The sequence below is a fragment of the Lissotriton vulgaris genome, chromosome 10 (genome assembly GCF_964263255.1).
Source record: "Lissotriton vulgaris chromosome 10, aLisVul1.2, whole genome shotgun sequence".
NCBI classification, from domain to species: Eukaryota; Metazoa; Chordata; class Amphibia; order Caudata; family Salamandridae; genus Lissotriton; species Lissotriton vulgaris.
Genome location: NC_141698.1, coordinates 189,371,673 through 189,398,272, shown reverse-complemented (window position 1 = coordinate 189,398,272; position 26,600 = coordinate 189,371,673). Strand labels below are relative to the sequence as shown.

The 26,600-nt window shown below is 47.5% G+C and overlaps 1 protein-coding gene across 4 annotated transcripts in view; it reads right to left on the bottom strand.

Moving 5' to 3' along the window:
• The window catches only part of MAP2K3 (mitogen-activated protein kinase kinase 3), a 436,357-nt gene that overhangs the window by 112,266 nt on the left and 297,491 nt on the right, over window positions 1-26,600 (bottom strand). For all 4 annotated transcript variants that reach the window (XM_086940864.1, XM_086940865.1, XM_086940868.1 and 1 more), the window contains one exon: window positions 7,122-7,235. In XM_086940864.1, coding sequence (XP_086796990.1) covers window positions 7,122-7,235 — 114 coding nt within the window. The remainder of the gene's footprint in view (window positions 1-7,121; window positions 7,236-26,600) is intronic.

The following is a 26,600-nucleotide window of genomic DNA, read 5'->3' as shown; positions in this document are numbered from 1 at the left end:
AGGAAATGGCTCTCTTCAAGGAGGACATAGACTACCTTGGTGAAAAATACGGTGGGGATATGCTTATTCTCATGGGCGACTTTAATCACAAACTTCACCCTGAGAAGGTCGATTATTGGTTTCTAGATATACTGGAGGCCTATGAAATACCTCAAGCGAGCTTCCCCGAATGTATATTTGGTGCTAAAGATATACAGTTGGGAAATCTCTTGGGAACTAAAAACCTGTTTTGTTTGAATGGAAGATGCGAGTTAGACTGCCCCGCCAAAAAAACATTTAAACCAGGCTCCCAATTCTGTCCCATAGACTATGCCTTTACCACACCTTGGAACTTTAGACTAATCTCAGAATTCAGAATTGTGAATAGAGAGGGAAGTGACCATAACCTGGTAACCATGGAGATCCCGGATACGCACTTTGAATCTAGCCAAAAGGTTATGGAACAAGAGGTGGATTACCCTAGACGCCGGACAACTAGGCTTACGGAAGAATATGTTGCCAGATTAATAAAATTACAGCAGAACCTAGACCTAAAGACAGCAAGGGGTCGAAACCTCGATTGGTATGTACAAAAAATAGAAGAGGTGGTCCTAACCCTTAGTATAGGTCTAAAAAATATAAATAGAGGAAAATATAAAAATAAGGTAAAAAACCAGAAGATAGAGAAACCCACCGGCTGGTTCACAAGGGAATGCCAGGAGAAAAAAAGGGAAGTTAGGAGAATGACCCGCCGCATTCAGAAAAAGAGAGACCAAGATAGTGTAAACACTCTAGAGGGCATAAAAAGAGAATATAGCATGCTTATCAGAAGGGCAAAAAGGGAATTTAAAGAGGGATGCTGGCAAAAATTACTCGAGGCAATCGAAACTAAGAATATACGAAATTTTTGGAAGTTAGTCCACGCAGCAGCAGACCACCAGCCAGGGAAAATGAACTGCATAGTAGAAGAGTCTGCATGGGAGGAGTATTTACAGGACCTGTATTGTGCTCGGAAAGACCGGGAAGAAATTCTGTACACAGACTGGAGCGGTCTGGTAGCAGATATAAAACCCGCTTTTTCCGCTCAAGAGGTTAAAAAAACGATAAAGGGTTTGAACCTCACAAGAGCGGCAGGCCCAGATAACCTCCCGGCTCAAATAATTAAAACCCATGTAGATTGGTGGGCGGAATTCTTTGCAGATATGTTTGAAGTCATTTTAGATACTGGGAAATTCCCTGATAACTGGAATGGGGCTATAATTAGGCCAATTCACAAGAAAGGGGAAATGAGCAACCCAAAAAACTATAGATTAATCAATCTATTGGACATCGGGGAGAAAATATTTGCAAAGATAGTGCTTGGCAAACTAAAGGACTGGGTGGAAGAGAAATTAATTATCCCAGTGGAACAGGGGGGCTTTAAAGAAGGGCACTCCACCATGGATCACTGCTATGCCTTGTGGGCTCTTGCCCGGAAGTCGATAGAACAAAAGGGAAACCTGTTTTGTTGTTTCGTCGACTTCCGGGCAGCCTTTGATTTGGTGGACAGGGCAAAACTATGGGAGTGCCTGATCAAATATGAAATCCCGGTGTGCTTACTAGAAATCTTGAAGGAATTACATAAAGGGAACTGGGCCCAAGTCATTAAAGACACACAAGGGGCGCTGACAAAGAGAATTGGAATAGGGAACGGGCTGAGACAGGGCTGCGTCCTAGCTCCGCTCCTTTTTTCAATATTTCTAGCGGATCTGCCAGCAGCGCTGGAGGTGGAAAGAAGCGCGAGCCCGAGAATAAATAGTAGAAAGGTCTCATGTTTGCTATACGCAGACGACCTTGTGATTACTGACTTGACAGAACTCGGGCTACAAAGAAAACTAAACGCATTCCATGATTACTGTAAGGATAAATTGCTTACAGTGAACATGGAAAAAACAAAAATCATGTGCTTCGGCAAAAGGACCAAGAATTTTAGTTGGTACCTAGATAGAACAAAACTAGAAACAGTAAAAGAATATAAATATCTAGGCCTTTGGTTTGAATCCTCCTTAAAATGGGACGTACATCTGGGACACCAAAACGCAAAAGCATCTTCCTCTATCTGTGGCCTGAAAAAATTCAATAAAAACTATGGGGACATGTCACACAAACCGCTATTAAAAGCATATGAGGCCATGATACCACCCCAAGTACTGTATGGTGCAGAAGTGCTCCTTCTAAGCGGAAAGGGAGGCTGGGATCGGGAGGAAGGTAGGGCCCTGAAAACATTATTGTCATTGCCAAAGTCATCAATGATACAGGCTGTTAGACTGGAAACAGATATGATTGGATGGAATACCTTGGCCAAAATGGCAATGATAAGATTCTGGAAACGCCAATCACAGGGGCTAGGGGAAAAGGTCTCACTTTGGTGTAGTGAGGAAATCCGCCACAGTAACCTTAGATGGGCATTAGATGCTAAAAGAAAAATAAAGGAAATAATTGGGAACCTAAAAGTGGGAGTAAACCAAAATTCCCTAGATGTGGAGTTCACGAAGAGTGCACTTAGAGCACAAGGAAGGGAGTACTCCAGAAGCCAGGATATAAGATATCTAAGAAACAAAAAATCTGTGGTAAATATGATAGAAGCATGGGAATACGAGACGGGGTATCCATACCTAGAAACCTTGCCAAATTACGCTTTTAGGTGGGAGATACTAAAAATTCGAATTGGCATCATCCCTTGGCAAATGGAGGGGAGAGTTAAGGCAGAAATGTTATACCCAGATGGTATATGTAAATGTGGCTTGGGAGCCAAGTGTGAAATGTTACATATACTTCTTGATTGCTTGACATGTCTAAAAGTGAGACAACGGTTCCTACGTCCTTTATTCATAAAACATGGCATAAGACAACGTGTACAAGCAACAAACTTGTTGATAGGAATGGAAAATCTGGAAATAGCAATTGCTCTTGGTAACTACCTGAAAGAGATAAATCGCTTAGCGCAGGAAGCTAAAAACTAAAGTATGAGGGATTGCAAGCCCATAAGACATCAGATAGTACTGTAATGAGCAACATATCAAAATCGTCTATTTTAAATGTAACAATCTCCAATTTTATTATGTATAGCATGTGTTTTAAATTTTTTAACGATTTTATAATTTTTAAAATTGTGTACAGTTTTGTTTGTTTATTGATGTGACGCAGCTCTACTTTGGATCTCATTGTTTAAAGACTACGGTCTAAATAAACAGAGTTTCTCTCTCTCTCTCACAAAACCAAAGCACAGGAAATGTGGAACTGCAAAACAAGCAATGTCATATACTTCATTCAATGTCCTTGTCCCCAAGGATATGTTGGTGAGACCTCAAGAGCAATTCAGACACGCTTGAACGAACATCGTTCAGCGATAAAAACCAAAAAAACTGCATGCCCAATGGTTAAACATTTCCTAGATAAAGGTCACCATGCCGATGAGTTCAAATGGAGGATCTTAGAAAAAATCCATGTCCCAGAATCAAAAGGAGGCATGTCCATTCGAAAGAAAAGAGAAGTTTTTTGGATTTTTGTTTTTAATTCTTTCCGACAGGGCCTGAATAGTGAAATCCCGTGGGAAAACGCAATAATTTAAAACACACTCCCTCTTCCACCTCTGTCTGAGCACTCCAAATTAAAAGATGAAACAGTCCCTCTTGAATGATACATCTCTGCATGATATAATACCAAGTTCCGACATGCATTGAGACCTTTTTGTACCCTCCATCTTCCGACATGTTAGAGACATAAATGACAAAACTTTAGAAAATCTTCCCGACCTGTACACTTAATTTTGCAATAACCTTTACAAATAAAATAATTTTTGCTGACCCCATCTCTAAATTTAATGATCTAAATATAAATATAATATACTAACCTCCCTATTTTTCCTTTCCCCAAAACCCCCCCCCCCACACCCAAATGGTAAAGATGTAAAATTAATAACTATTAATCATCATTCCACCCTTGTCAAATATATAACTGAATTACTTGTCACTTCTAAAATAGAACAACAGATACATATTATGCGCTATTTTAACCAATGCCACCTTCGTTTACACCAAAGTAACCTTCGATGTGAGCGCAATAAATAAACACCCTATTGGGCTATAGTTCACAAAAATTCGCCGTTTCTTACTCCGTTTACCATCGTCTTTAGTTTCTTACCATATGCCTTATTTATAATGTGATACGGTACCAAACCCCCAGGGGTACTGATCTATAAATCGAATACAATAATAGCCTTTTTTAAAAAGAAAATCTAACTTAATTCATTTTTTTAAGCAATGAACTATGCGCCAATATATAAAATGAATCATTTGTCTAATTTCGCCACTCTCAAGGGATAAAAGTAATTATGAATCACTTATCCATTTTTTTCACCTCGAACAACAAATATGTTGAAATCAATTCAGATCTCAACCCTGACTGATGTCTGCCGGAATATTTATTTTTATCTTAAACATGGAAATCACACCCGGCTTGTGGGTATTACCCACCAATACTGCCCCTTGTTTACATAAAAGCAACCTATCAAAACGAGGAATACACACTCGACTTGTATGTAATATCCACCAATGCTGCCCCCTGTTTACATCATAACAACCTATCATGTGAGCGCAATGAAACATCCATCCAATGGGATGAAAGCTCACTAAACTCCGCTTCTCCCAAAATTTCACAACTTCACCAACTCCGCTAACTTCGCGCCAAAACGGGAAGAAGAAATCAATTACAAATTTAAAACAGGTGCAAGTATTTTTTCAATAATCACGCGACCGCATTAAGACGTATATATACGCCTTTGAACAGGCACTCGACCATCATTTGTTGCCGTGTTCATCACCCGACGAGACGTACCGCCCGCCACCGGACATAAAGAGCCCTGCCAATTATCATTAGGTAAGACTCCGTTTGGAAACCCTGAGAAACTAAATATCAAGATTTAAAGATAGTAAATTATTCTACCCTTTAACTTAAACATACCATTCTACTTATTTTAGGCAGGGAGATCTTTTAATCTTCTGAACACCACTTCACAGATGATCAAGAAATTGCCCATATTTTGGAAAATAGAAAAGAGGAATAACCAACATTTTTGGTAAGACCTTGGATGATATTAAAAAAGGTAGAATGTATTTTAAATAATGAATAGCAACACTTATAATGCACTCTTGATGTGCTTATTCTATAGGTTTAAGACTATATCAAAGAAGAATATAGATCACAACAAAGATCAAGTCTAACCTAACCTCTGAAAAGAAATAACTAAAATATAATAGGTAAGAGTAAAATACCGCCATCCTGGATACGGAGAACTTTTATTGTTCTTTACATCAGCAACTTTCTATGCCCTATGTGAATTAAGAGCATATTAACACAAATGAATAGATAACATATTTCCCTTTATTTTCTCTTCTACTCACCATAATAAAGATCCAGAATCTAGATCTTCAAGACTGTTCCCTATCAGGATCCATCTACACTAAAGGGTTCCGGTTGGCGGGCTTATAACCTTTTAGACATCTATAGAATCAGGTAAAAGACAATGGATACTATGGACTACAGAATAGGGCAACTACCCTCGTACTCTAGCAAAGCATCTATGTGACTCAATCTATTTTTGTCCTTAGCTATATCATAATCGACACCGATAAAAGAGAATTCGAACATTTAATTTTAACCAACTATCCTCCGCTGTTATCTCCATCTAGTAAGTATAAGTTTTACCCAGGGATGAACTTTGTTTTCTGTTATGCCAGATTGAAAAATCATAACTTTAATCCTCCTTTTTTATAAAATGGCTCTTATTTGAGATTAAGGCACCATAACTCCATCTATTTAGGCTCCCTGATCTCTCATTGAATTTGCAGTACATATTGCAAATAATTGGAACTGCACTTTAGTAATATTAAACAAGTGCCCAGTACTTACACTGGTTTCATCATGATTCTTAATAATAATCCTTACTCCCCTCTCATTTGTTTACAAAACTCCAATCTTCACAAGGAAATGACAAGACAAACGCGACTTATAATATTGTGTTTTTAAACCTACAGCTGCTATATAAAAAACTGTCTCTCCTTTTTTTAAAAAATAAATAACAGTTAGTTACATGTTTTATATGTTTTATATAAATAAGAAATGATATAATTGTATGTTCTATATATATCTCCACTTATAGATATTGTGTGGTTGCTCCTGGAAGAAGGCGCTGGCCGCCGAAACGCGCGTAGAGATTGAACCTCCATGCCACCTAGTCAATATAAAAAATTTTATGTTTTGTTAAGTGTCAAATTGTGATTGTCAACTGTACTATGAGATTTTTATTGCTATTTTGTGTCATATAATGAACCTTTTTTACCTGTGTTAACTAATTAATAAAACTGTGTTTTTTAGCAGCTGTAGTCCATGTGTATATGTCTTTCTGACCTTAAAATTACTCACTGTGTTTAATTGCCTAGGTTGTTATTTTTCAAATATCTTTAAAAAGGCTTCCCATCTCATCACAAGAGAAGGAGGAGGAACACACCAAGGATTTGATGGCCTTAATATCCATCCAACAGGCTGATGATACACACTTTTCGGGTTCAAAGAGATCCTTTATTTTCATACACAAGTCAACCATATTCAAGATTACGCTAAAGAAATGGATATTCATAGTTTCTAGGTTGCATCTATCAAATCAGACTATCCTAAAATTCCTATTCTCTGTTAATCTGATTTGCATTTTGTTTGTGTTGTAGGTGAGAGATTGGTAAATCAACTACAGGACTCTTTACTTCCTTCTCTTCATTATATGGCTGACAAGAGTTTCCTATTCAGAAATTATATTTCACTACTATTGAGCGCATAATCTGTTATGCATATGGAATGCATTTTCATTTAATTAGATCCACCGAGGGATAAAGACAGCTGAACCTATTTTACATGCCTCTGAATATGTTTGCACAGCAAAATCTCCAACTGCTTGGATTTTGCTACTATACTTAGGTTTTCCCACAAACAAAAACATTCAGTACACCAACTGTGGCATCAGCATTCCGTGAGAATGTTTATGTGGCCATTAATTTCATGTAAGTGCCCTAACTGGAAGGATTTGCTGCTTGACCAATGCGATAACATACCTTGACAGCCATGATGGTCCCGCTCTGAGCATGCCGTACTTTCTCCACCACACCATAGGCTCCACGCCCCAATTCAGACAAAGTGACCAGGTCATCAGCCTCCACTTCGAAATTCTAAATAAAAAAACAACAGTTAACTAATTTCTAGTAATGAAACTAAGTCATAATATTTCCGACAATCTTTTAATCAGGAGCAAGGCCTTAAAAAGTAGTTGTTTGTTGGATTAATTCAGTGATTTATCAGTTCCCTACATTCATACACCAGTGAATTAAATTAGTCACACTTAGTCCTAAATCTTCTCCTTTCACATCAGGTGTGGATAGAACATCGTAGTGACCCATACAGGGAACCTCAGCAAAGCTGAAAAGTGAAGCAGCCAAAGTTATTTGCTGGCTCTCGCATGTACCCCAAACTCATCTGCAATACATATTCATGCCTAAACCTCCTGTTCCTTAACATCCAACCAGCAGGATGGCATCTCTGCTTAGATGATGCTAGAAGATCATATTGAATGGGGGTTGGGACAGAAATGTACCCATCACCAAGTGCAAAGCGTTATGTAAAACTAGTATCCTCACTTGGTTTGGCACTAGCATGAAGCTACCTTGCAGGTGCGCAGAGGCCTAGACCTGTCCCTAGTAATGCAAGGTTCATAACCTCTTTTGTGACAAGAGGAATACAACAAGCATAACCCACAAAGCTGTAACAGGACCACTGTCAAAGTACAGACTAGGACACAAAGTGAAGAATTCTGGCAGAGTACCAGGTTTTGTGAGTCTTCAGTGTGACGAGACCATTTTTTCTGAGTCAGAGTGAGGTTACGTGTTTTTCGACTCCGCTTCGCATCTAGCCGCCATTTTGTGTTTAACCACCATTTAGTGTTGCCTCACTCAGGCAGCACGGCGAACATGATGAACGCGATGTTTTTGCCTTTTCAGCTGTTACGTGTCTCTCTTGTTAAAGAGTAACTCTTGCCCATGTTTACGAAACCAATGTCAGGGTTTTGCCGAGTCTGTTAATCCATGTCTTACTCCACTGTTTGGGTCCCACCATTCTTCTCGATTCTATCTTGTTTAACTGGCCTTCGCCAATCTCTTTGTGTGCTCTCTTGTTACATAAACTATCCTTTGAAGCATTCAAACATGTTCTACCACCTGCAAATTGAAATACGGGCACTAGTGTTGATTAACTTGAGGGGAGGAGAGCACACAGGGTCTGAAAGGAAGGTGTGTTTTAGACATTCGATAGGTTGTTTTCAAACTATTCCTATTTGCCAGTTTTGTATGTTTTGGGAGTTGTCATTGTAAACGTGTGTACTATAATAGATTGTGCGCCACGGAATGAAGTGGCAGTCTCCTGAGAACCTACCATTGGTGTACTTACAGGACAACTGTGCTTAACTGCAGCTAATAAATCAGTGTTTCTACGCCTAACAGAGTGTCTCGTGTCTGTCCGTCAAGGCAGGTAAACCCGGAGATCTTAGGCGTGCCCTGCACCGCCTGGCCAAAGTCGTGTAATCACCCTTTGCTGTAGATATAGTATACCTATATCTAACTCTAAAATGGACACACAGATTCCTATCAGTCACTCCTATGGCAGGCCTTGACAATCCTGAAGGCAGAGTGCTTGGAATCGTGTGAGATGGTGCTCTGGCATGAGCTGAGCCTGTCTGCAGCTTGCGGAACCAAGTCATAATAGCTGTTCCATGATATTGCATACCATATACTCTTAAGTGCATTATAATCCTCGCGGTTAAATGCTATCTTTGGCATTGCTTTATCAAAACATGTCGAGTAAGGTGTCATACGAATTGGAATACTAACCCCTCGCCAATTCTGGCGACGGGGTTAGCATTCCACCCTTCTAGAGGGACACGACATGTATGTAACTGTGAACCCCGGTTAAAGTTAAACGAAGCCTCAGCTCCACAAAATGGATGCAGCCACCACAGACACGCGTCTGACCCCCTGCGGCTGGGAGACCTCCCAGCGAGGGGAGCCTGGACAAAGGGTTTCCTGTCAGGGGCGGTGCTAGCACCGTCCCAGACATGGTTTTGTGTATCCTGGGTAGGCAGGGCTTTACAGGAAGGTGACTGCTGAGTGGCACCCCGGTGCTCACTACGCATAGGCCAGTCTGAACCAGTTCCAGGGGAACACCAGCCCCTGGCCTGGGGAAGTCCAGCATGGGAGAGGGGTGTAACCACCCCCCTCCTAGTCCCACCCATAGGCAGGACCTAGTCACCGGGTCAGCCCCCTTTTTTAGTATAAAGATGGGAGCGGGCCCCCTGTTAAAATTAAATCATCTTTGGAATCAAGACACGACTTTCTGCGAAAGGACTTCAAGATTTCTTCCTCAAGATTCTCCCTTGTGGCTAAGGAGTAGTCACCCTGCATCCGCAGGCACCATCCTAAGAACAGTGCGGTCTGCTGCAAGTCCTTCATCACGAATCCGACGACCCAGCTCGACGAGACCCGGCTTCCCTGGCACCTCTGACCTCTACTCACCTCTACAGCAAAGCTGAGAACTGTGAGTGCGACGAGACCTCGAGGGACCGACGATCGCCAAGACTGCACGACTTCTTTGCAACAAGCCCACCGTGTGCTCCACTGGTGAGTGCTTTGGGGTCCGAGAAGCCCCAACCCTGAGCAGCTCCAGCACCGAAGATCAGCCCTCCAGCATCTCCACGATCTGCGTGGGGCCCTTCTGCTTTTGCGTGCTCACCGCGCTGTGTGGCTACTAGCCGGCTGGCTTGTGGCCTTCTTCACGACGCCCGACGACATCACTGCTGCTGGTCTGGTTGCTCCAGACTGGCCCTTGCTTCCTTCTTCAAGAGAGGCACCCGGACCCTCCTGGTCCACTCCAGACGCCATTTTGAGTCCACCGCGTGGGCTTGAATTTGCCAAGGCTTTGTTGCCCAATCCTGGGTCCAGCGACGCCGACAGCTTCAATCTTCGTGGGACAGCTCGCTCCTCCATCCTGGTCGCCGACAACGCCTCCTGGTCCGTGAGATCTGCGAGCACAGCGTCACCCACTCACCTAGTCGAGGTGGCTACCATCCGGTGCCCTCCTGGTGCCCACTGACTACTGGCTAGTAGTCTCGAACTTGGTCCCCTCTGCTTTCAGGTGTCATCTTCCTTCGATCCAGGCTTGGATCCATCGAACTTTCTTCACTGGTCGCCTGCCAGCAACTTCTTTCTTCCAGGCTCCTGGTCCGTCTACGAGGATTCCCGACGTCTTTTGAGACCTATGCAGCTGCAGCCCCTGGGCTAGGTAACTTCGGCATTTCGGTGCCCCAGCATAGCCTCACTATCCAAGGGTCAGGATCCACTTTCGTTTTCTCCCTACCAGGTCGGGTTCGCCCGAGAACACTAACTTTGTCTTTACTAGCTACCATAGACTTTGTCCCGCATCACGCGTGAGACTGCACACTCTGCACACAAGTCCCCTGGGTCTCCTAGAAGTAATCTGAAGATTCTATAGTCAAGATCTAGCGATTCCAAAGCCTATTAGTACTGTACTTACCTGCTAGTAATTTCGCATTCCACTTTCAGAGTATATGGTTTTCCGTGCCCCTCGGGCATTTGTATATACTGTGCTAACTTAAGTATTTTCGTAAGAGTTTTGTTTTGTGCTTAGTACCCTGTCCTCATAAAGAGTACAGGGCTGTTGTGAATCTTAATAAATAACTTGTTTATTTTCATAACACTTGTGTGGTGTCCTTTCACTTGGTGTTCTAGGGGTATATGTGTGGTAAACAGCTGGCTTAACACGCCCTCTCGAGTCTTTAGCCTTAGACTGCTCGTATCCACGCTACTAGGATAGCTGGTCTATAAGGTTGACTTACAACCAATCATCAATAAGGGTTGTTGGACTGATACATAGTGTTCACTAGAATAGTGAGCACTGCATATCAGGCCACCTTCTCACATTGGTGAGCAGCGGTTGGGATTTGAGCTTGCTGTTGTTTTACCACACGTATCCTAAGAATATCTTGTTGAAATATCACATAAGTACTGTTTTTTTTTTTTTTTTAATTTTTGAAAACCTTTATTCGTGCATCCAGATAAGTACAGATAGTGGCCTACAACCTTCAGGCCGGCCACAAATACTGTTGAGCACAGGTGCATGCAATACGAAGACGCGACAGCATATCGATATTAAATAACAAATAGTCAGCAGTTACACTGTAAATCACGTGCCTTCGCGCCTCAGGAGTGATGAAGGTCAATTTTAAAGTTTTCATAGCTACTAGTAGGGACCAACTATTTTGTAATAATGATTAGAATACTAACGAAAAAGAAAAAGAAAAAGAACAGGGTCCGCGTAGACGTGAGATAGCAATATCAACTGAGGCATACACAGTCCAGCATTTCCGAGGACAAAACCCACACCAGGCGGCATGACGGCCAAAAAGTGCGCAACAAGGATAGTAGGCCTGTGGTCTCATCAGTACCTACCGCCACCCGCCCGCCAGCAACGGCGACACGGACCCAAGACAGAGGAAGAAGAAATAAATTAAAAAGAAAAAACAAGGCACCATAGGAACATAAAGAAATAAAACCCATCCCTCAACCCCCACCCCATACGCATGCGAGGCTACGGCCTACCCCCCCCCCAGCAGCGCACCTGTCGCCCCATAAACCCGAAATATAGAATAGAAAGCAAAGAGAGAAAAAAAAAAAGATAAAGGACACCTTAGATATAGGGAGCAAGAAAGGAGAACCCAGTCTAAAACTCCCACAAAAACCTAACCCCGGAGGAGGGCCATTATGTTCGTGCACGGACTCCACTACCCGCACCAGAGTCACAGCGCAGCAACTATATCAAGCATATGCAAAAGTCATCTTCCCTAATGAGGGAGAAATTCTCAGTCAGAGCCCCCGTGTGTGTCCAGATAGTGTACCAATCCGAGTCCCCCTCAACCGAACAAAACAGTGCAAGGCCACCACAGCAACTATTGTCCCCGGACCCCCCGCCCGTGAATACGTCCAACCCGTTAGGAAAGGACAGAATCAGGTACATCTTCCCCGTTGACCGACCAGGTATGAAGTCAGAAATCAGCCATAAGCAACAGTTATCCCCGGTCCCTAGCCCGCAAAAGCTACCACCCCAATAAGCAGGACAAAAAGAACTGACACATAGTCACAGCCTGTTATGGATAAGGACCATTAAAATCAGCACATACAGAGGCACAGGATAGCGTCCCAGGTGGGTCTTCGTCAGCCAGATTGAGAAGGACAGCGCAGAAGCGGGCAGTTCGGGGGAACACAAGCAAGAGGAGAGTGCAGCAACGTGACGCAGGCAATCCGGCACACCATGCAAGTGCAGTTTCAATGGATGTAGCAAAAAACAGTCCGAGTCAAGTCCCACCAGCCAGCTTTTAAAAGTATTGAACAAATTCCCTTCAGCCCTGGCCAGATCTTGACTGTCTCTTCAGAGATGGCCGACGGGGGAGGTCCGGTTCAAACAATGCAGGAAGACAAGATGGCCACCACTGGTGAAGAAGAAGGAGGCAGAGACAAAATGGGCGCCTCCAGTCACTTTCGGTGTTGCAGACGCACAGGATAAACACCCCAAGACACAAAACTCGATTTCCACACCACCGCCTGAGAAAAGATCTCCTCAAGGCTGCAGATGCAAAGGGGACCGAGACAAGCGAAGGCAGAGTCTGATACACTAACCTCACAGTTGAAAAAGTTGCAATGTCCGACTGGAGGGGAAACATTGTAGCGCCACTGAGGATATCGACCTGCCGTTGAAAGTGAAGTCGGGAGACGGGGAAAGGCAACAACTCCCCGCACGCATTCTGCGCCCCGGTGCCCCCCGATGAAATCGACAGGGGCGAGCCAGCACAGTCCTGATAGCTGGTCGGTCTCCCGGGACTCGAGAGAAGAACATCGTCGAGTCGCTCACTTATCCTTTTGAAGGAGGCATGCCAATCACGGCGGAGCTCGGTCAGTGCGGCAAGAACGGTCCCGTACGTCGGCTCAGAGTGTAGGCTCTCCAGTTCCGTCGCAGGGGACGGTGTAAGTAGCGCAGCCTTCAGGTCATCGGTGGGCCGGGCGGCATAGTCGTGGCACAGGACAGTCCCAGCCTGCACGGGGAAAGCGGCCGCCATCGCTCCCTCCCAGGGGTGTATGCACGAAGAAGGGGCTAAGCACGGTATGAAGGCATCGCAAATCGGGCCGCCGTCGCATACACCGCTCACGGTTCCGGAGCGCCGCACAGGAGATTGCATTGCCGATCCGCCGCCAGAAGAGGCAATCACAGGGGTGACCAGCAGGAGAGAGGCAGTCGTCGGTTCACCGACCATCGGCGGAGTGGAGGCAAACGGGGCGCAGGTCCAAGGCTTCGGCGGTCATCTAGGCTTGCGATGATATCTCCGGCAGTATAACTCGCAGGGATCTCGGAGGCACACGGGCGGGCTCAGCGCGGACACAGCATCACACCGCCGCGGTCAAAATGCAGGATAGAAGGCAGGATAACAGCGCTGGAAGTGCGGGCTCGCGGAGCCGAGACTCGGCACGTCCGTTCAGGTCGCCATCTTGGCTCCTCCCCCCCACATAAGTACTGTTAGGTACATATAACTTAGCTTAGAATATTCTGAGTTCTACTGAACCAGCTGTTGCAGCTCCTCAAGGCTTAGCACACCTTGGCTGCAACTCTTAGCAAGGGATCAGTAGGCAAACACATAGTGTAGGTAGGTGCATCACTTACACCACACTAGAATCAGCATGTCAGACAAAGGAGGAAACTCTGAGTCTCCCCTTGTGTCAGTGGACCCTCCACAGGTCACTTCCAAATATGCTGCTCTTAGCTTCCAGGAGATGAGACAAGTGTGTACCCTCAGGAAGCTAAAACAGGGGTCTAACCCCACAATCTCCTTTCTGATTGGTCTCTTAGAGACTTATGATGCCAGGAAAGCTGAGAAACTTCTTAGCTCTTCTAATCCAGATGGGAGTTTGCCCTCCTTACAGGGACCCTTTGATAGCCATGACCATCCCCTCCAGGAGGCAGATGATGCTGAGGAGGAGGATGAGTTGTTAGGGGATGAGGCAGATAAGGGACAGGTAGAAGTCAGCAGATTAACCCGGTCCAACTTAAGCAGGCATGAGAATGGTACTAGGGGACCCCTGGGACCTCGCTCAGGCCAGCTTAACATTGGGAATGGACGAGTTAGGTCTCTATCCAGAGACTCTAGCAGATCCCTTCAAACCAATGGCTCTCAGGACTCTGTTCTGAGGAGGATGACCTCCCCTCAGAGGAGAGTGTATGAAGCTAAAGAAAGGGCAGCCAATCTGAGGATTGAAAGGGAAGAACTTGCCCTGGCCAAAGAGAGGCTTGCCTTTGCTAGAGAGCAACAGTTAAGTGGGGTAGCCCCCACTGGTGGCAGCAATATACCTAGCAATAGGGAAAGGAGTTTTGATACAAAGCACCTGAATAAGATAGTGCCCCCCTTTAGACAAGGGGATGACATCCACAAATGGATAACTGCTTTGGAGAGGGCCTGCACTGTGCAGGGTGTTCCCCAAAGTCAGTGGGCAGCTATCTTGTGGCTCTCCTTTGATGGTAAAGGTAGAGATAAGCTCCTCACTACTAGAGTTGAGGATGCTAACAATTATCAAGTCCTGAAGAATACACTGGTTGATGGGTTTGGTTTAACCACTGAACAATACAGGATGCTGTTCAGAGACACCCAGAAAACTCAGTCTCAGGATTGGACTGACTTTGTAGATTGTGCCACTAAGGCTTTTGAAGGCTGGCTACTGGGTAGTAAGGTTACTGATTTTATAGGATTGTACAATCTAATTATGAGGGAGCAAATCTTAAATAATTGTCAGAACCAGTTATTACACCTGCACCTGGTAGACTCTGACCTGACCTCTCCACAGGAATTGGGTAAGAGGGCAGACAAATGGGTCAGAACCAGGGTCAGGCCTAAAAACCAGGGTGGTGACCAAAAGAAGGAATCAACCAAGCCTCAAGAGAAGGGTGGGGATAAATCCACAGAGAAGACTTCCCAAGGGCCCCAAAACTCCAACAAGGGTGGTGGGTCCCAGAACACTCCTTCAGAACAGAAGAAACCTTATTGTCATACCTGTAAACAGGTGGGCCATTACAAAAGTGATGCCAGTTGCCCTAAAAATGGCAATAAGGGAAATATACCCCCAGGTAATACTCCTAAACCTCCTGTTACCACTAGTGGTAATCCCCCAGGTGGTGGGAGTGCCCCCAAGAATGTGGTGGGCATTACTTTGGGAAATCAGGAGGACTATGGCCTAGCCAGGTCCCCTGACCACACTCTTGTCTGTGAGACTGGCATGGGGTTTGCCAACTTCACTACTGGACCCCACATTTTGGGAAAGTATAGACAAGAGGTCATAGTGAATGGTCAGAAAGTTGAGGCATTCAGAGACACAGGGGCCAGCATCACCATGGTGATTGACCATCTGGTCCCCTCTGCTCAACTGACCCCTGGTTTTACTTATCAGGTGACAGACATTCATGGAGTGAAGAGAAGGCATCCCATGGCAGTAGTCAAGCTCAGCTGGGGTAATGTCACAGGGCCCATGAGAGTGGCAGTGACAGATAACCTACCTGTAGATTGCTTACTGGGGAATGACCTGGCACTCTCAGCATGGGCTGAGGTGGAGCAAGAAACTCACTCCAAAATGAAATGGCCTATCCAGACAGGTTAGTGGGGCAGTAATAGCTACAGCCCCAGTCCAAGCACCATTCCTCCCTGAAAAGGTTGGAAGGGCAGTGGTAGCCACTGCCCAGGCTCAGACAGACTTTCCAGAACAGGATAGGAGGGCTGTGACAGTCACAGCCCAAACACAAACTGAGTGCCCTCCTGAAAAGGTTGGCAAGGTTGAAATGGTCTCAGCCTCTACTCAAACAGATAGTGAGGTTGTGAAGCCTGAAACAATGGATCACTCCACTCAAACAGAGAGCATTGAGGAGGAAGAAGAGTCTTCCCCCTCCCAGACACTAGGTGAGAGCCAGCCTCCTCAGGGAACTGACTCTACCCCTGTTGAAGGAACTGCCCCAGAGGTAGTCAGGCCTAGCCTGGCAGAGCCCCTGATGGCAGTGGACCCTTCCCAGGTGGGACCCAGTCTGGAGCAGGTAACCTGCACCTCTCTACCCTGCCTCAGTCAGCCCAGGGCTGTGGAGGTCAGGGAGGCCAGTGGTGGACCCCAAAGGGCCCCCTGTCCAAAAGAACTCCTTAATCAGCAGATTAGGATCACTAAAGCTGGTAAACCTAGCCAAGTGAAAATAAAACAGACTCCTGAGGGATCCCCCTTAAAAGTAGTTAGGGACCTCCCACAGCTGGACACTGTTGGGCACAGCCAAACCTGGGGCCTAACAACCCCAAACCTGACCTGTCCCTCCAGTAAGCCAAACAAAGGGACTCAGCCTACAGCTTTAGGTATCCAGAGGCTGACCCTGAGAGCTCAGTGCATCTCAGCTAAAGAAAGAAAGGCACAAATGATGAATGGTGATTGGAGGAAGTTGAGCCCAAAGGTAGAGGAGCCTCACTTCAGTACTCCATCCCAGCATCAGCCTTCTTCTTTCCCAAGGCACACCAAAGGCAGAGATTCCCTATGGTGGAGACCCTCAGATACCCTTAGGGTGAGGGGTTGCCTAGTGGACCATGACACAGGGGGAAACCAAGGCAGAGCTGGTCCTTCCTTATATGGCCACTTAGGTATTAGAGGCTTACCTGGACAAGGATAGCCTTATCTCCTTTCGTTTGGGGGGGGGGGTTGTGTAGGAAGGTACCTCCTGACTATGGTTGCCCCCAACTTTTTGCCCTGTGTTTTAGCTGGTTTTTGACATAGTCGACCTGGGGCCCTGCCGATCAGGACCCCAGGCCTACTGCTCTCTCTGTAAAATGGATTCCATGTACCCTAGGTGCATTTCCAATTGGTACTGGGCCACCCTATCAGACCCTGTAACTCAGGGCATGGGTGTACCCAGGCCTACCAGGGGCTGAAGCATGTATTATGCCACCCCTGGCTGGCCTCCTAAATTTGACACAACTGGCTGCATGACATCTGGGGCAAAGTCGTGTAATCACCCTTTGCTGTAGATATAGTGTACCTATATCTAACCCTAAAATGGACACACAGATTCCTATCAGTCACTCCTATGGCAGGCCTTGACAATCCTGAAGGCAGAGTGCTTGGAATCGTGTGAGATGGTGCTCTGGCATGAGCTGAGCCTGTCTGCAGCTTGCGGAACCAAGTCCTAATAGCTGTTCCATGATATTGCATACCATATACTCTTAAGTGCATTATAATCCTCGCGGTTAAATGCTATCTTTGGTATTGCTTTATCAAAACATGTCGAGTAAGGTGTCATACGAATTGGAATACTAACCCCTCGCCAATTCTGGCGACGGGGTTAGCATTCCACCCTTCTAGAGGGACACGACATGTATGTAACTGTGAACCCCGGTTAAAGTTAAACGAAGCCTCAGCTCCACAAAATGGATGCTGCCACCACAGACACGAGTCTGACCCCCTGCAGCTGGGAGTCCTCCCAGCGAGGGGAGCCTGGACAAAGGGTTTCCTGTCAGGGGCGGTGCTAGCACCGTCCCAGACATGGTTTTGTGTATCCTGGGTAGGCAGGGCTTTACAGGAAGGTGACTGCTGAGTGGCACCCCGGTGCTCACTACGCATAGGCCAGTCTGAACCAGTTCCAGGGGCACACCAGCCCCTGGCCTGGGGAAGTCCGGCATGGGAGAGGGGTGTAACCACCCCCCTCCTAGTCCCACCCATAGGCAGGACCTAGTCACCGGGTCAGCCCCCTTTTTTAGTATAAAGATGGGAGCGGGCCCCCTGTTAAAATTAGATCATCTTTGGAATCAAGACACGACTTTCTGCGAAAGGACTTCAAGATTTCTTCCTCAAGATTCTCCCTTGTGGCTAAGGAGTAGTCACCCTGCATCCGCAGGCACCATCCTAAGATCACTGCGGTCTGCTGCAAGTCCTTCATCACGAATCCGACGACCCAGCTCGACGAGACCCGGCTTCCCTGGCACCTCTGACCTCTACTCACCTCTACAGCAAAGCTGAGAACTGTGAGTGCGACGAGACCTCGAGGGACCGACGATCGCCAAGACTGCACGACTTCTTTGCATCAAGCCCACCGTGTGCTCCACTGGTGAGTGCTTTTGGGTCCGAGAAGCCCCAACCCTGAGCAGCTCCAGCACCGAAGATCAGCCCTCCAGCATCTCCACGATCTGCGTGGGGCCCTTCTGCTTTTGCGTGCTCACCGCGCTGTGTGGCTACTAGCCGGCTGGCTTGTGGCCTTCTTCACGACGCCCGACGACATCACTGCTGCTGGTCTGGTTGCTCCAGACTGGCCCTTGCTTCCTTCTTCAAGAGAGGCACCCCGGACCCTCCTGGTCCACTCCAGACGCCATTTTGAGTCCACCGCGTGGGCTTGAATTTGCCAAGGCTTTGTTGCCCAATCCTGGGTCCAGCGACTCCGACAGCTTCAATCTTCGTGGGACAGCTCGCTCCTCCATCCTGGTCGCCGACAACGCCTCCTGGTCCGTGAGATCTGCGAGCACAGCGTCACCCACTCACCTAGTCGAGGTGGCTACCATCCGGTGCCCTCCTGGTGCCTACTGACTACTGGCTAGTAGTCTCGAACTTGGTCCCCTCTGCTTTCAGGTGTCATCTTCCTTCGATCCAGGCTTGGATCCATCGAACTTTCTTCACTGGTCGCCTGCCAGCAACTTCTTTCTTCCAGGCTCCTGGTCCGTCTACGAGGATTCCCGACGTCTTTTGAGACCTATGCAGCTGCAGCCCCTGGGCTAGGTAACTTCGGCATTTCGGTGCCCCAGCATAGCCTCACTATCCAAGGGTCAGGATCCACTTTCGTTTTCTCCCTACCAGGTCGGGTTCGCCCGAGAACACTAACTTTGTCTTTACTAGCTACCATAGACTTTGTCCCGCATCACGCGTGAGAGTGCACACTCTGCACACGAGTCCCCTGGGTCTCCTAGAAGTAATCTGAAGATTCTATAGTCAAGATCTAGCGATTCCAAAGCCTATTAGTACTGTACTTACCTGCTAGTAATTTCGCATTCCACTTTCAGAGTATATGGTTTTCCGTGCCCCTCGGGCATTTGTATATACTGTGCTAACTTAAGTATTTTCGTAAGAGTTTTGTTTTGTGCTTAGTACCCTGTCCTCATAAAGAGTACAGGGCTGTTGTGAATCTTAATAAATAACTTGTTTATTTTCATAACACTTGTGTGGTGTCCTTTCACTTGGTGTTCAAGGGGTATATGTGTGGTAAACAGCTGGCTTAACACGCCCTCTCGAGTCTTTAGCCTTAGACTGCTCGTATCCACGCTACTAGGATAGCTGGTCTATAAGGTTGACTTACAACCAATCATCAATAAGGGTTGTTGGACTGATACATAGTGTTCCCTAGAATAGTGAGCACTGCATATCAGGCCACCTTCTCACATTGGTGAGCAGCGGTTGGGATTTGAGCTTGCTGTTGTTTTACCACACGTATCCTAAGAATATCTTGTTGAAAGATCACATAAGTACTGTTTTTTTTTTTTTTTTAATTTTTGAAAACCTTTATTCGTGCATCCCGATAAGTACAAATAGTGGCCTACAACCTTCAGGCCGGCCACAAATACTGTTGAGCACAGGTGCATGCAATACGAAGACGCGACAGCATATCGATATTAAATAACAAATAGTCAGCAGTTACACTGTAAATCACGTGCCTTCGCGCCTCAGGAGTGATGAAGGTCAATTTTAAAGTTTTCATAGCTACTAGTAGGGACCAACTATTTTGTAATAATGATTAGAATACTAACGAAAAAGAAAAAGAACAGGGTCCGCGTAGACGTGAGATAGCAATATCAACTGAGGCATACACAGTCCAGCATTTCCGAGGACAAAACCCACACCAGGCGGCATGACGGCCAAAAAGTGCGCAACAAGGATAGTGGGCCCGTGATCTCATCAGTACCTACCGCCACCCGCCCGCCAGCAACGGCGACACGGACCCAAGACAGAGGAAGAAGAAATAAATTAAAAAGAAAAAACAAGGCACCATAGGAACATAAAGAAATAAAACCCATCCCTCCACCCCCACCCTATACGCATGCGAGGCTACGGCCTACCCCCCCCAGCAGCGCACCTGTCGCCCCATAAACCCGAAATATAGAATAGAAAGCAAAGAGAGAGAAAAAAAAAGATAAAGGACACCTTAGATATAGGGAGCAAGAAAGGAGAACCCAGTCTAAAACTCCCACAAAAACCTAACCCCGGAGGAGGGCCATTATGTTCGTGCACGGACTCCACTACCCGCATCAGAGTCACAGCGCAGCAACTATATCAAGCATATGCAAAAGTCATCTTCCCTAATGAGGGAGAAATTCTCAGTCAGAGCCCCCGTGTGTGTCCAGATAGTGTACCAATCCGAGTCCCCCTCAACCGAACAAAACAGTGCAAGGCCACCACAGCAACTATTGTCCCCGGACCCCCCGCCCGTGAATACGTCCACCCCGTTAGGAAAGGACAGAATCAGGTACATCTTCCCCGTTGACCGACCAGGTATGAAGTCAGAAATCAGCCATAAGCAACAGTTATCCCCGGTCCCTAGCCCGCAAAAGCTACCACCCCAATAAGCAGGACCAAAAGAACTGACACATAGTCACAGCCTGTTATGGATAAGGACCATTAAAATCAGCACATACAGAGGCACAGGATAGCGTCCCAGGTGGGTCTTCGTCAGCCAGATTGAGAAGGACAGCGCAGAAGCGGGCAGTTCGGGGGAACACAAGCAAGAGGAGAGTGCAGCAACGTGACGCAGGCAATCCGGCACACCATGCAAGTGCAGTTTCAATGGATGTAGCAAAAAACAGTCCGAGTCAAGTCCCACCAGCCAGCTTTTAAAAGTATTGAACAAATTCCCTTCAGCCCTGGCCAGATCTTGACTGTCTCTTCAGAGATGGCCGACGGGGGAGGTCCGGTTCAAACAATGCAGGAAGACAAGATGGCCACCACTGGTGAAGAAGAAGGAGGCAGAGACAAAATGGGCGCCTCCAGTCACTTTCGGTGTTGCAGACGCACAGGATAAACACCCCAAGACACAAAACTCGATTTCCACACCACCGCCTGAGAAAAGATCTCCTCAAGGCTGCAGATGCAAAGGGGACCGAGACAAGCGAAGGCAGAGTCTGATACACTAACCTCACAGTTGAAAAAGTTGCAATGTCCGACTGGAGGGGAAACATTGTAGCGCCACTGAGGATATCGACCTGCCGTTGAAAGTGAAGTCGGGAGACGGGGAAAGGCAACAACTCCCCGCACGCATTCTGCGCCCCGGTGCCCCCCGATGAAATCGACAGGGGCGAGCCAGCACAGTCCTGATAGCTGGTCGGTCTCCCGGGATTCGAGAGAAGAACATCGTCGAGTCGCTCACTTATCCTTTTGAAGGAGGCATGCCAATCACGGCGGAGCTCGGTCAGTGCGGCAAGAACGGTCCCGTACGTCGGCTCCGAGTGTAGGCTCTCCAGTTCCGTCGCAGGGGACGGTGTAAGTAGTGCAGCCTTCAGGTCATCGGTGGGCCGGGCGGCATAGTCGTGGCACAGGACAGTCCCAGCCTGCACGGGGAAAGCGGCCGCCATCGCTCCCTCCCAGGGGTGTATGCACGAAGAAGGGGCTAAGCACGGTATGAAGGCATCGCAAATCGGGCCGCCGTCGCATACACCGCTCACGGTTCCGGAGTGCCGCACAGGAGATTGCATTGCCGATCCGCCGCCAGAAGAGGCAATCACAGGGGTGACCAGCAGGAGAGAGGCAGTCGTCGGTTCAGGGACCATCGGCGGAGTGGAGGCAAACGGGGCGCAGGTCCAAGGCTTCGGCGGTCATCTAGGCTTGCGATGATATCTCCGGCAGTATAACTCGCAGGGATCTCGGAGGCACACGGGCGGGCTCAGCGCGGACACAGCATCACACCGCCGCGGTCAAAATGCAGGATAGAAGGCAGGATAACAGCGCTGGAAGTGCGGGCTCGCGGAGCCGAGACTCGGCACGTCCGTTCAGGTCGCCATCTTGGCTCCTCCCCCCCACATAAGTACTGTTAGGTACATATAACTTAGCTTAGAATACTCTGAGTTCTACTGAACCAGCTGTTGCAGCTCCTCAAGGCTTAGCACACCTTGGCTGCAACTCTTAGCAATGGATCAGTAGGCAAACACATAGTGTAGGTAAGTGCATCACTTACACCACACTAGAATCAGCATGTCAGACAAAGGAGGAAACTCTGAGTCTCCCCTTGTGTCAGTGGACCCTCCACAGGTCACTTCCAAATATGCTGCTCTTAGCTTCCAGGAGATGAGACAAGTGTGTACCCTCAGGAAGCTAAAACAGGGGTCTAACCCCACAATCTCCTTTCTGATTGGTCTCTTAGAGACTTATGATGCCAGGAAAGCTGAGAAACTTCTTAGCTCTTCTAATCCAGATGGGAGTTTGCCCTCCTTACAGGGACCCTTTGATAGCCATGACCATCCCCTCCAGGAGGCAGATGATGCTGAGGAGGAGGATGAGTTGTTAGGGGATGAGGCAGATAAGGGACAGGTAGAAGTCAGCAGACTAACCCGGTCCAACTTAAGCAGGCATGAGAGTGGTACTAGGGGACCCCTGGGACCTCTCTCAGGCCAGCTTAACATTGGGAATGGACGAGTTAGGTCTCTATCCAGAGACTCTAGCAGATCCCTTCAAACCAATGGCTCTCAGGACTCTGTTCTGAGGAGGATGACCTCCCCTCAGAGGAGAGTGTATGAAGCTAAAGAAAGGACAGCCAATCTGAGGATTGAAAGGGAAGAACTTGCCCTGGCCAAAGAGAGGCTTGCCTTTGCTAGAGAGCAACAGTTAAGTGGGGTAGCCCCCACTGGTGGCAGCAATATACCTAGCAATAGGGAAAGGAGTTTTGATACAAAGCACCTGAATAAGATAGTGCCCCCCTTTAGACAAGGGGATGACATCCACAAATGGATAACTGCTTTGGAGAGGGCCTGCACTGTGCAGGGTGTTCCCCAAAGTCAGTGGGCAGCTATCTTGTGGCTATCCTTTGATGGTAAAGGTAGAGATAAGCTCCTCACTACTAGAGTTGAGGATGCTAACAATTACCAAGTCCTGAAGAATACACTGGTTGATGGGTTTGGTTTAACCACTGAACAATACAGGATGCTGTTCAGAGACACCCAGAAAACTCAGTCTCAGGATTGTACTGACTTTGTTGATTGTGCCACTAAGGCTTTTGAAGGCTGGCTACTGGGTAGTAAGGTTACTGATTTTAAAGGATTGTACAATCTAATTATGAGGGAGCAAATCTTAAATAATTGTCAGAACCAGTTATTACACCAGCACCTGGTAGACTCTGACCTGACCTCTCCACAGGAATTGGGTAAGAGGGCAGACAAATGGGTCAGAACCAGGGTCAGGCCTAAAAACCAGGGTGGTGACCAAAAGAAGGAATCAACCAAGCCTCAAGAGAAGGGTGGGGATAAATCCACAGAGAAGACTTCCCAAGGGCCCCAAAACTCCAACAAGGGTGGTGGGTCCCAGAACACTCCTTCAGAACAGAAGAAACCTTATTGTCATACCTCTAAACAGGTGGGCCATTACAAAAGTGATGCCAGTTGCCCTAAAAATGGCAATAAGGGAAATATACCCCCAGGTAATACTCCTAAACCTCCTGTTACCACTAGTGGTAATCCCCCAGGTGGTGGGAGTGCCCCCAAGAATGGGGTGGGCATTACTTTGGGAAATCAGGAGGACTATGGCCTAGCCGGGTCCCCTGACCACACTCTTGTCTGTGAGACTGGCATGGGGTTTGCCAACTTCACTACTGGACCCCACATTTTGGGAAAGTATAGACAAGAGGTTATAGTGAATGGTCAGAAAGTTGAGGCATTCAGAGACACAGGGGCCAGCATCACCATGGTGATTGACCATCTGGTCCCCTCTGCTCAACTGACCCCTGGTTTTACTTATCAGGTGACAGACATTCATGGAGTGAAGAGAAGGCATCCCATGGCAGTAGTCAAGCTCAGCTGGGGTAATGTCACAGGGCCCATGAGAGTGGCAGTGACAGATAACCTACCTGTAGATTGCTTACTAGGGAATGACCTGGAACTCTCAGCATGGGCTGAGGTGGAGCAAGAAACTCACTCCAAAATGATAGGCCTATCCAGACAGGTTAGTGGGGCAGTAATAGCTACAGCCCCAGTCCAAGCACCATTCCTCCCTGAAAAGGTTGGAAGGGCAGTGGTAGCCACTGCCCAGGCTCAGACAGACTTTCCAGAACAGGATAGGAGGGCTGTGACAGTCACAGCCCAAACACAAACTGAGTGCCCTCCTGAAAAGGTTGGCAAGGTTGAAATGGTCTCAGCCTCTACTCAAACAGATAGTGAGGTTGTGAAGCCTGAAACAATGGATCACTCCACTCAAACAGAGAGCATTGAGGAGGAAGAAGAGTCTTCCCCTCCCAGACACTAGGTGAGAGCCAGCCTCCTCAGGGAACTGACTCTACCCCTGTTGAAGGAACTGCCCCAGAGGTAGTCAGGCCTAGCCTGGCAGAGCCCCTGATGGCAGTGGACCCTTCCCAGGTGGGACCCAGTCTGGAGCAGGTAACCTGCACCTCTCTACCCTGCCTCAGTCAGCCCAGGGCTGTGGAGGTCAGGGAGGCCAGTGGTGGACCCCAAAGGGCCCCCTGTCCAAAAGAACTCCTTAATCAGCAGATTAGGATCACTAAAGCTGGTAAACCTAGCCAAGTGAAAATAAAACAGACTCCTGAGGGATCCCCCTTAAAAGTAGTTAGGGACCTCCCACAGCTGGACACTGTTGGGCACAGCCAAACCTGGGGCCTAAAAACCCCAAACCCGACCTGTCCCTCCAGTAAGCCAAACAGAGGGACTCAGCCTCCAGCTTTAGGTAGCCAGAGGCTGACCCTGAGAGCTCAGTGCATCTCAGTTAAAGAAAGAAAGGCACAAATGATGAATGGTGATTGGAGGAAGTTGAGCCCAAAGGTAGAGGAGCCTCACTTCAGTACTCCATCCCAGCATCAGCCTTCTTCTTTCCCAAGGCACACCAAAGGCAGAGATTCCCTATGGTGGAGACCCTCAGATACCCTTAGGGTAAGGGGTTGCCTAGTGGACCATGCCACAGGGGGAAACCAAGCCAGAGCTGGTCCTTCCTTATATGGCCACTTAGGTAATAGAGGCTTACCTGGACAAGGATAGCCTTATCTCCTTTCGTTTGGGGGGGGGGGTTGTGTAGGAAGGTACCTGCTGACTATGGTTGCCCCCAACTTTTTGCCCTGTGTTTTAGCTGGTTTTTGACATAGTCGACCTGGGGCCCTGCCAATCAGGACCCCAGGCCTACTGCTCTCTCTGTAAAATGGATTCCATGTACCCTAGGTGCATTTCCAATTGGTACTGGGCCACCCTATCAGACCCTGTAACTCAGGGCATGGGTGTACCCAGGCCTACCAGGGGCTGAAGCATGTATTATGCCACCCCTGGCTGGCCTCCTAAATTTGACACAACTGGCTGCATGACAGCTGGGGCAAAGTCGTGTAATCACCCTTTGCTGTAGATATAGTATACCTATATCTAACCCTAAAATGGACACACAGATTCCTATCAGTCACTCCTATGGCAGGCCTTGACAATCCTGAAGGCGGAGTGCTTGGAATCGTGTGAGATGGTGCTCTGGTATGAGCTGAGCCTGTCTGCAGCTTGCGGAACCAAGTCCTAATAGCAGTTCCATGATATCGCATACCATATACTCTTAAGTGCATTATAATCCTCGCGGTTAAATGCTATCTTTGGTATTGCTTTATCAAAACATGTCGAGTAAGGTGTCATACGAATTGAAATACTAACCCCTCGCCAATTCTGGCGACGGGGTTAGCATTCCACCCTTCTAGAGGGACACGACATGTATGTAACTGTGAACCCCGGTTAAAGTTAAACGAAGCCTCAGCTCCACAAAATGGATGCTGCCACCACAGACACGAGTCTGACCCCCTGCAGCTGGGAGTCCTCCCAGCGAGGGGAGCCTGGACAAAGGGTTTCCTGTCAGGGGCGGTGCTAGCACCATCCCAGACATGGTTTTGTGTATCCTGGGTAGGCAGGGCTTTACAGGAAGGTGACTGCTGAGTGGCACCCCGGTGCTCACTACGCATAGGCCAGTCTGAACCAGTTCCAGGGGCACACCAGCCCCTGGCCTGGGGAAGTCCGGCATGGGAGAGGGGTGTAACCACCCCCCTCCTAGTCCCACCCATAGGCAGGACCTAGTCACCGGGTCAGCCCCCTTTTTTAGTATAAAGATGGGAGCGGGCCCCTGTTAAAATTGGATCATCTTTGGAATCAAGACACGACTTTCTGCGAAAGGACTTTAAGATTTCTTCCTCAAGATTCTCCCTTG